The sequence below is a fragment of the Clupea harengus genome, chromosome 13, assembly GCF_900700415.2.
Source record: "Clupea harengus chromosome 13, Ch_v2.0.2, whole genome shotgun sequence".
Taxonomy (NCBI): Eukaryota; Metazoa; Chordata; class Actinopteri; order Clupeiformes; family Clupeidae; genus Clupea; species Clupea harengus.
The window spans coordinates 27,330,981-27,341,017 of record NC_045164.1 but is presented as its reverse complement, the minus strand read 5'-3'; the positions used below and the strand labels follow the sequence as shown (position 1 = coordinate 27,341,017).

At 43.0% G+C, this 10,037-nt stretch overlaps 1 protein-coding gene across 1 annotated transcript in view; it reads left to right on the top strand.

The window, feature by feature from the left end:
* Positions 1–201: 201 nt before the first annotated feature.
* pde10a (phosphodiesterase 10A) overlaps positions 202–10,037 on the top strand; it is a 114,325-nt gene continuing 104,489 nt past the window's right edge. Inside the window, exon 1 of the mRNA XM_031578788.2 lies at positions 202–508. Within this exon, the coding sequence (XP_031434648.1) occupies positions 418–508 (91 nt within the window). The 5' untranslated portion in view covers positions 202–417. The remainder of the gene's footprint in view (positions 509–10,037) is intronic.

Genomic DNA, 10,037 nt, shown 5'->3' with positions numbered 1-10,037 from the left:
GGGACGATATGCCTGAGCAATGCATTGTCAACGCTGCGCGCTCTCACGCTGAACACAGTGGAGTATGATTTTGGACACACGTGATTTCCAGATAATTACTTCTATTGCAACACTTCATCATTGTTGAGAGAGGTATATGCGTTTCGTGCCAATTGCACCGTGCAACTTCAACATCGTCTTCTGGTGCCGTGCATCCGCACTAACAACTTTGGAAGTGATATACTTGGCAGAGGAAACAGAGGAGGTCTGAATGAATGAGATTGTGTCTTCTTGCTTGTATTTCTCCACACGCCATCCTGCCAGTTACATGTGCTTATCTAGACAACAAAGAGGGTCTCGATTTCAACCACCTCTCCGCAGCCGGGTTAGAACAAATCCAAGGAGGAGGCATCATTTGAAAGCGAGCGAGAAAAACAAATGTCGAGGAAAAGAAAAACTCCTGACGACGGCGGCGGCGGCGACCAAGCGGAAGCAGAGGGCTCAATGCCTACGAGCGACAGTGATGAAGGTATGAACTCCTCCACTATTTTGAGTCCTCTCACCTGGGAACTCTGCTCAGTTCACGTACAGGTCACAGGTGAAAATGCTGTAAAAGAAAAAAAGAGGTTGCGTTGGAAGCTGTATCATACAAAGGCTTTCTTAACGAATGTTACATTGTTTTTTTTTTTTAAATCATGGCATTGATAACAAAATTATGGCAAAAAAAATCCGTGTTAAAATATTGATGTTAACAGCTCGTATCAAATTGCACAGTTTGAGGACGTTTTGCACTAGTTTGAATCAGGCCCTTTCAGCCATAATTCCTGCACATATCATTACGTCACTGGAACTGTGGACTGCCACTTCACAATAAGTCAATTGTTCTCGTTATCATTCCTGTGAAATATGAGCATATAGGATGATATATCCACGTCACTGTCTATTAGGCAAAACCCATCTAACAACCCATTTCAAACATGATATGGTTTAATATTTCTTTGCTGGTCTTGCTGCATCTGTATAATATTTTGCTCAAATATTTCATCATTCTAAACCTTACAAAGAACACTCATACTATGTCAAGGTCACGGCTCCGAAGGTTGGCAGGTATCACGTATCACACTGGCAATGAGATCCCAGCTCTGCTGTTTACACACATTGAGCGACCTGCCAGCTTCGTTGTTGGCCACATTGTCTGGGTTCAGGCCAAAAAGAGAGTTTCCCTTGGCATGTGTTGAGGGAGAACCAGGCACTTCCTTGCCCTGTGGAGCCTGGCATCTGGGCCTGTTTGGAGTGCATACGTACGTTGCACACATTTCCACCTGCACTTTGTCAGGGACCCACACACACATAGAGACACAAACAAACAAACACACAACACTGACATATCAGGCATATTCCCATACGCGTAATACGTGTAAAATATGAGTGTTGTCAGGAATTGTCTTCTTGTGTGTTTTTTTTGCCTCCTATTTTAGGCTAAATTCCCAAGTCCCCCCCCCCCCCCACAATAGCCAGACATTTGTAACCTAGTTTCCGGTGTGTGAGACACGATGTATAGGTAGCCTCAAAAGGGAATCTTCACTGATCCTTAGGCGCAGTGTGGAATGAATTGGCCATTCTTGGCAGCCAACAGGCGTACAGTAGCCTAGCTACCATCACCCGCCAGCGCTCTGTTGCCCTACCATCACCCGCCAGCGCTCTGTTGCCCTACCATCACCCGCCAGCACTCTGGCTCGCATTCGCAGCCCATGCCCTGTTTTGTTCTCTCCGATTTCTATGGCTGGAGTAAGTAGAGGAGACATTGAAATGGGGGGCGGGGGGGCGGGGGCACTGAGATTCATATCAGGACCCACAAAGGGATTTTTGTCTGCAGTACTGGACTGAAGGCTGGACCTGCGGAGGGGAGTGCTTTCCTGGCTTTGCCGTGGCTTTCTCCCGCCATGGTGTTTTGCATGGAAGCCGTGGAGTGGGAACCCAAAGGTTTATGTGTGGTTTTAACACACGCAGTTTGTAGTCATCACGTGACTATTGCACAGTCATTACAGGTAAACTGTGATGTCACAGCCTGAAGTGGTCTAGTTTAGGGTGGATCAGTCTGTTGAGGAAGTGACATCATCCAAGCAAACATGTCTACGAGGCGTTAAGCAGTCGCTTCTGAAACACGGGCATCTTTAGGCCCACGTTACTGCCCAGGGCATTACAGACGCTAGGGCTGATTAGTTATGGCTGGATAAACCAAAGGCATAATTAGGGAAATACGGACACTGTTGTGGATTCAATTGGCGTTACCTTTGAGAAAGGGGTATCTTTGAGGTGCTAGCCTCTGAAAGTTTTCCCCTTAAACCTTTGAGGATTCAATGTAACATTTTAAAGGGCTCTTCTATGGGGACAAGTTCAAGATAAAGATAATGATTAATCCAAGCAAGATGATGAACCATGAGGTGTATCATCAATCCCATATTAGGGACACACTTGTTGGGAGGAGAAATGGATCAGATCCTTAACCTCAGAAGAACCACTGGGATCTTCTGTGGAGTGTAGTTGGTTCACTTCAGTGTAGCACTGGATCCACTGGCACATAAGGTAAAGAGAACACACGGTTTTCTATAACAGTAAGACATTTATGTCTAAAACTACTAGCTAACTAGCTAACAGGCAGGTCTGCAACACCAGTTGGAAGCTACTGGAGGATAAGGCATGAAGGGAATACATTGTGGGTAATATTACTGTAATATAGGTGGAGCTGATTGTTGTACATTTTCAGACAGAGAAATGAGTTATCCTGGAAAACGGCTTTCAAGTTTTCCAAATGATCCAATTTTCCCTTATCCTTTCCCTTATGTGTTTCCCGTGACGCAGGTTACACTGAGCTGTAGATTAGTGAAGGCAAGGTCATATGCAGAGATGTGGCAAGGTCATATGCAGAGATGTGGCAAGGTCATATGCAGAGATGTGGCAAGGTCATATGCAGAGATGTGGCAAGGTCATATTCAGAGAGGTGGATGACGTCGTAGATCTCCCCATGACAGCTCATGTGTGCATTAACATTTTAATAATTACTCTTATAACGTCATACATCGGCTTAGTTAACAAGTATATATACTTCAAAAGGATCACTATCCTCTTCCTTAAACTGCCTTCACAAATGCAGTGTATCTTACAACACTGAACTTACAGTGAGGTCAAAACCATGGTGTAGTATCCTTCTCAGTATTTATTTTTGTACAGGTACAGAAGAATATTTTTTCAAGTCAAAAATCCTCTTCTTTAAAAGTGTAATCAGTCGTAGTCTTAGTGGTAAACTACTCCAATGACGGCATTTGTGGCGCTCGAGGTGGTTAAGTCTGTTATTGCCACTGCGTAGTGCAACTCTCTCTGGGTCTCAAGGTTGCAAAGTGTGTGAGTCAGGCTGGGCTCTTCAGTAATGATGGCAATGTGATATTTTCACCTCTCACCTACAGGACTCCCCTGGGGAGAACTCTGATTAAATGCCGGGAAGGAATCATTTCTCTCTCTTGAGCTTTGAGATACCTACACACACATCTCTCTAGGAAGACCAGAGCGGTGGATATGAGTCTCCTTAAAGTTCATATATGAAAATTGTAAATTGAAAAAAATGATGAAAAAGGATGACAGCTGGCTCCCACTTAGCTAATTCGAATATTTGGATTTCTTCTGAGTGTTTGGTATCCTTTAGCTTTACACACACACACTGTATTGTTCATAGAACCTATTCATTTAGATGCCATCCCCAATAATATATGAACACATTTTGTTAACCTGTGATTGGGGCATAGAGGTATCTGTCTCAGGCAATCCACTTAGATGGATAATGAGTAGGCTATCAGGCACAACATGGAAAGGAGCCAAACACATCTCTAGACCTATGATAAGACAATACAGAACAAGTGGCCTCGTGTGAACGATTACAGAAATGGAAAAGGCACTTCTCAGAAAACAACATTTGATTATCTCAGTGAGGGAACGCCATTGGGTCTCCTACGGTAGTATTACATAGAGTCCTGGAAGAAGATTTTATTGACTTTGTGAATCATGTTTTGGGTGACGGAAATCAACCTGTTTAGTCCACACACCAGAATTCCGTTCTCCTTGCCATTGTACGTAGTCCAAATCTCAAAGCTATTTTTATCTACATGCTAGCTGTCATAGGTGTACCTCAGGAGGATTTAATGGATGTCCCAGTTTTGATGTCAGTTACATTTTATGTAAATGAAAAGTAAAATAGAGTGTCCTCGCTTTCAAGTTTGTATCATTCTTGACTTTGTGTTGAGGGTGTGGGTGTAGTATTTGGACAGAACTCCCACAGACTAACACTGAGATCACTCCCACAGACACTAACACTGAGATCACTCCCACAGACACTAACACTGTGATCACAAGAATTATGATCTCTTTGGCTGTGTGGAACAAAAGCAGCACCTGTCCAAGACGCTACATATAACCCCCATGTTAGTGTCAGTTCCTCCCACAAGGCTGCTTCCTGTATGTATAGTCCAGCGGGAGCGACAGTCATCGTTCCTCATGTCCATCAGCGCGTTGCACACACTCACACACACTCACACACCCAGGATTCATCAGCGCGTTGCACACACTCACACACACTCACACACACTCACACACCCAGGATTCATCAGCGCGTTGCACACACTCAGGATTCGGCCAGTTTTCAGTAGAGGAACTCGTGCACTGCAAGCTCACGCGTCGACTGACGCAGCTGCTGCTTGTTTTTCCAGGCTGAGTCTTCCTCACACCTGGATTTGGTGGCATGCCGGACACCAGCTGAACAGAAATATATACAGTACTAGACATCAGAGCACCAGATAGACTCCTTCCTTTCCTGCCGTCAGGTATGCAGAGGTAGACGCGCTGGCCCAAAATCGGGGGGTGGGGTGGGGTGTGTGTGTGGGGGGGAGGGGGGTATTGGTCACCCAGAAGAGCCCATTTGGTGGCCAGTTGTGGTTGGATTGCTCCACTAGCGAATCACTGGGCTGGTGCAGGGCAGTGGTGCGGTGTGGTGTTTGCATTGCCACACGCCACTGATACGCTGTTTCCAAGGCCAAGGAAACGCCTAGGAAACGCTCAGCACGCCCACCTGGATCTGTTCCTTAGTTGCCCCGACCAATCTTGCTGGGGTAAGGTGGTTGCTGTGGCGAGTCTTGCTGCATGGGGCATCTTGGGCCCCTCTGCACTGCCCGGGCACCAGGCATCACAGCACACTACATGATGATAGACAAACTCATAACGACCCGTTCAGTTGAACCAAGCCCTGATCACACCAGTGTTCCACCTTCCCTGCGCCACTGACATGCAGGGCTGCCAATAAGCTGGGTTAGCGTCAAGCTGGGTTAGCGTCAAGCTGGGTAAGAAGTCAAGCTGGGTAAGAAGTCAAGCTGGGTAAGAAGTCAAGCTGGGTAAGAGTTGCTGTGACGTTTTCCAGCTCTTCATCACACCTCACAATGAAAATCTTGCTGCAACACTTGACCCAAGGGCCATCTCTGTTCCTCTGGTGACCTGAATCTTGACAGCCATTTGAAGGAAATAGAGTGACAGACTGGACTAGCGAGCTAGTTAGCAAGCTACCCAGCTAGTAGTCTAACTAGTCACTTGTCTTTATATCTTCATATCATATAATTCTGTTAAAGTAAATACAGGATTAAATATTTAACATACCAGGAACAACAACAACCCCTTGCAAGGCCATCCGAGATTTTCTTTTTAACAAATTTAGCAAAAAAATGCAATTTTCAAACCGTCAGAGACAACACCAAACAATCTGATTGGCCGCAGCTGAAGAAATTCGCTCCTCATTTGCATCTGATTAAACTTTCCCAAACTTGTTTCGCCCCGCTTCCCCCAATTCACTCGTCTACGTCACAATCGCCTCCAACAGAAATGAATGGGATATAGAATATAGAATATAGAATATAGAATATAGAATTTCGTCTCTACAGAGGCAGGCTAGCTCTAGCGTCTCTAAAGAGGCAGGCTAGCTCTAGTGTGTCCAAAGAGGCAGGGAGAGAAATGCTGTAGTGTCTCTAAACATGCAGGCTAGCTGTAGTGACTAAACATGCATTTCTCTACTGCCTCTTTGGACACACTAGAGCTAGCCTGCCTCTTTAGAGACGCTAGAGCTAGCCTGCATGGCGTACCTGCTGCTGAGAGTGGCACGTCTGGGGATCGAGGGGATTTTGTCTAAACCCAACAAGAAGTCCAGACAGGATGTTCCTTACGATCTCATCATAGTTTTGTCATATTTTTATCACCAAACCTGAATATTCACTGACCTAACCATCACCAAGCCCTGCCTTGAAGAACCGATATCAAGCTAGGATACTGCAGCAAGGTTTGCCAGTATTTAAAGGCATGCCATATAGTCCAACTATTTTGAGTGTTAAATGCTGTAGTTTATAGCTCAGGATAATTGGTACACATCCAATAATTCTCCAATTATAAATCTTTTTGAGTTTGCAGAAGCATATGGTTTGTTGTTTGGCATGTCAGTCAGCAGACTCGCTCTGTCATTGGCTAAGTGAAGATGGCATGGGCAACACCAGAGGTCAAGGGTCAAAGATGAAGGTTGTTAGGTTGGTGTGAAGTGGTTCCTCTCACCATTGACATCAAACATATACTGTGGATCACAAATATTGTCTCATTTGTCATGTTTGACCTGTGGTTACACTGGTAGGCTACAGGCTAGATTTGACCAAAAGAGAGACTTACATTCTTCAAAAGAAGACATTTGACTAGTTCAAGTTCAAGTATTTATTTGTCAGATGCACAGAAAAACAGAGTCAGACTGGGCACTGAAATTCTTAGGACAAGACACCGCACAACAAACTACCATAGCATGACATAAATAACATAACATAACATATAAGTACTCTGAACATAGATTACACATATAATAAACATATAATAAATATACAAAATAAATATACAATACAATCTGCTAAACATATAATACACATATAGTAACCTCTACTAACCTAAGTTACTAGGTAACTGCCAATTGATTTAATTTTGTAGCCTTTTTGGAAAATCTAGCCATGCTACGAACCATAAATGTGCACCTTCAATCAACAGTACCTTTGCATAGTGTTTGACTGGTCATGGCCTGACAGGAAAAAAATATTTGACTGGAATTTGCAACATTAGTTGCATCTGAGCTTCAATAATAGCACAACTCTGAATGCTGACTGATGAAAATACATATACATCCAGATGAATAATGTAAAAACGGACACGTTTGACCCTGGGTTTTAAATATTAAATTGTCTGACAGAATTGGGTGGGCCCCATGACGTTAACAAAACGTTGGCTAGGGAAATTATGTTTTAAAAGGCTTTAAAAGAAAGGCTAAGTGCTAAACCCCAGCAAATCTGCTGTGTGTGTGTGTGTGTGTGTTTGTGTGTGTGTGTGAGTATCAGAGAGAAAGAGAGCGATAAGCGAGATGTTGAATATGGTGAATTGTACGGCGTGTTTCTGAAATTCTTTCTCATTTATTATTAAAGAGTCAGATGTTTACGAGGTTAGATTATTGCATTGTACTCGCATGTTGTTGGACGCGTGCCCGGTAGGTTGGCAGATTGCAACTTCAATTGCCACATTCTTGACGTCAGCGTGCTGGCCTGTGGTTTGTCGCTAGAAGGCTTGATCCGAACAGGCTGTACTCCCCACATATACTCACATAACAGTCTTAAAGGAAAGGCGTATGAAAACCACACATAGCTATGATATTATAAATAATACCGACAGTAATATCTAAGATTAAACAAATGACGGCTTCTGCGCATTTCTTCGTTAAATATTGCACACGTCTTAGTACGAGTATGTAAATTCCATAAAAATATATATTGTGGTTAGAATTTACAGACTATTTTACAGGCTGGATTGTGGGCTGCCCTTATCTTTGTCGGAGTGACGCTGATCTATAACATGTAGAACAACGTTGCCGCCCAGCGGCATGATGTGGGTACCGTATGTATGGCGTCCAGTCCTACAGCATTTCCTATATAGAATTTTATGAAATACAACAATATTAGGGCAAATATTGTATTATGCCGCGATGCCTTTCAGTCATTTCCATAGAAAACGGAAAACAGTACGAGTGGTGTTCTCTGAAACTGCACAGGGAAAATCAACATGCGTCTCCTTCTCAACCTTAGAAGGGCAATCCCCTTTGTTCGTATTACGACGTGACTAACGATTTTCTTATAGGAAATTGTTTCAGTGTGGCGAGACCCTCAATGTCGCTCAATGGTTTTACATTCACACTAGATGGCGTGAAAGCGCCAGTCAGAATGACCTGTCTGAAGGTTATATGGGATTTTGTCATTCACTGACGTAGGTTATATTACCACAGTTGTTAGAACAGTGGTGTGTGAAGTCATATTCAAAAGTCTTGACAGTGTTGATACACTTGTGTACATTTTTGATTTAAAATATTATTATTAATATAATAATGATAAAATGTAATATTTTAAAAGTAAAAAAAAGTATAGCAACATACTATGCAGAATTGTCATGTACACTGAGGCATTAGTTCAGAAAAATAATTTAAATTGAGGAAATAATCATTTCAAAAAATGATTTCAATTTAGGAAAATAAGGGATCATTCATAAAGAGTTGTGCATATTCAGAAGAAAGGGTGGGAAGCTTCTGTTACTTTAAACTTCCTTAAAGTGGTTGAATGACATGACATGTGTTTAGGTAAACTTAAATACAGCAACAAGAAATACGTTTAATCTTTTTCATTTTTATAGTACATACATCATATAACAAGTATAATTAAGCCTAACACAGTGATTAAACAAAACGAGTCCTAGCCTCTCGCGGATGCGAAGGAGCTGTCACCTTACAACAAGGCAGGTTCAGGCCTGTCTGTGTATGTATGACGTCATCAACACATCCCAGTGGGCTGACACGCTCCGCTATGCGTTGGGCTTAATGAGCCTGTGTTCTGTGTTCTGTGTTCTGTGTTTCTCTGTGTGTTCTTAGTGTTTCTCTGTGTGTTCTTAGTGTTTCTCTGTGTGTTCTTAGTGTTTCTCCGCGTTGGGCTTAATGAGCCTGTGTTCTTAATGAGCCTGTGTTCTGTGTTCTGTGTTCTTAGTGTTTCTCTGTGTTCTTCTAGAGTGTGTCAGTTAGCCCAAGTGGCACGCAGGACGAACCGTCTTTTTTTCTGTGTGTGTGTGTGTCTGGGCCTGTTACGGTGGCTGCCCTAAACCAAAAGATTGACAGGCACGTACGTCACGTACGTCACTGCTCACATTTCTCACCTATGATTCAGACTCACTGTGTGTGGCGGATCCGTTCCGGAATCTTCCATGTGGAGATTTGAGAGGCTGGCTGGAGCTTTTTTTTCAGATAGCACATCTACCTCTCGTCTATCTCAGCAGATCTTTTTTTTTTTTCAAGTTTCTACATATTCTTCATCTTATCTATTGAGTAGAACCCTTTTTTGGGGGGGGGTAGAACCCCACTTTGCTATACACAATGCCATTTATAGCACACAGATTAGTGATTTACTTGACATATTAGAACATTAGCATTTTTGGATTATTCTGTGTGCATTAATCGATTAACTAATTCAATTAAATAAAGTAATTCAACCTACATTTGTGTAGACTTTGATGTCTACAGGCCTGCATGCATTTGGTCAGAGAATGAGTGTAAAAATGTGATTAAACTAATATTTCTATATTATACCCTAAAGAACATTTATTTTTTATTTTATGAAATATATAAGGCCTGCTTTGCTTCTCCTCGTGTTCATATGGAGAGGGGACTGAACAATAAAAAGCCACGAGAGGGAAAGAAACTAGACTATCCTCATTGTTTAAGGATCACCTGAGTCAGAATGCTATGCACTCTACAGAGAGCCGGGCCTGTGCAGGATCACCTCACTGCTCCTTGGACACAAAGTGTCTCCATGCACTCAGGATGTCCTGTAACAGGGACGGGTGCCATCTCTCATCTGTCAGCCAGTTCAGGTCTGTGTGTGTGTGTGTGTGTGTGTGTGTGTGTGTGTGTGGGG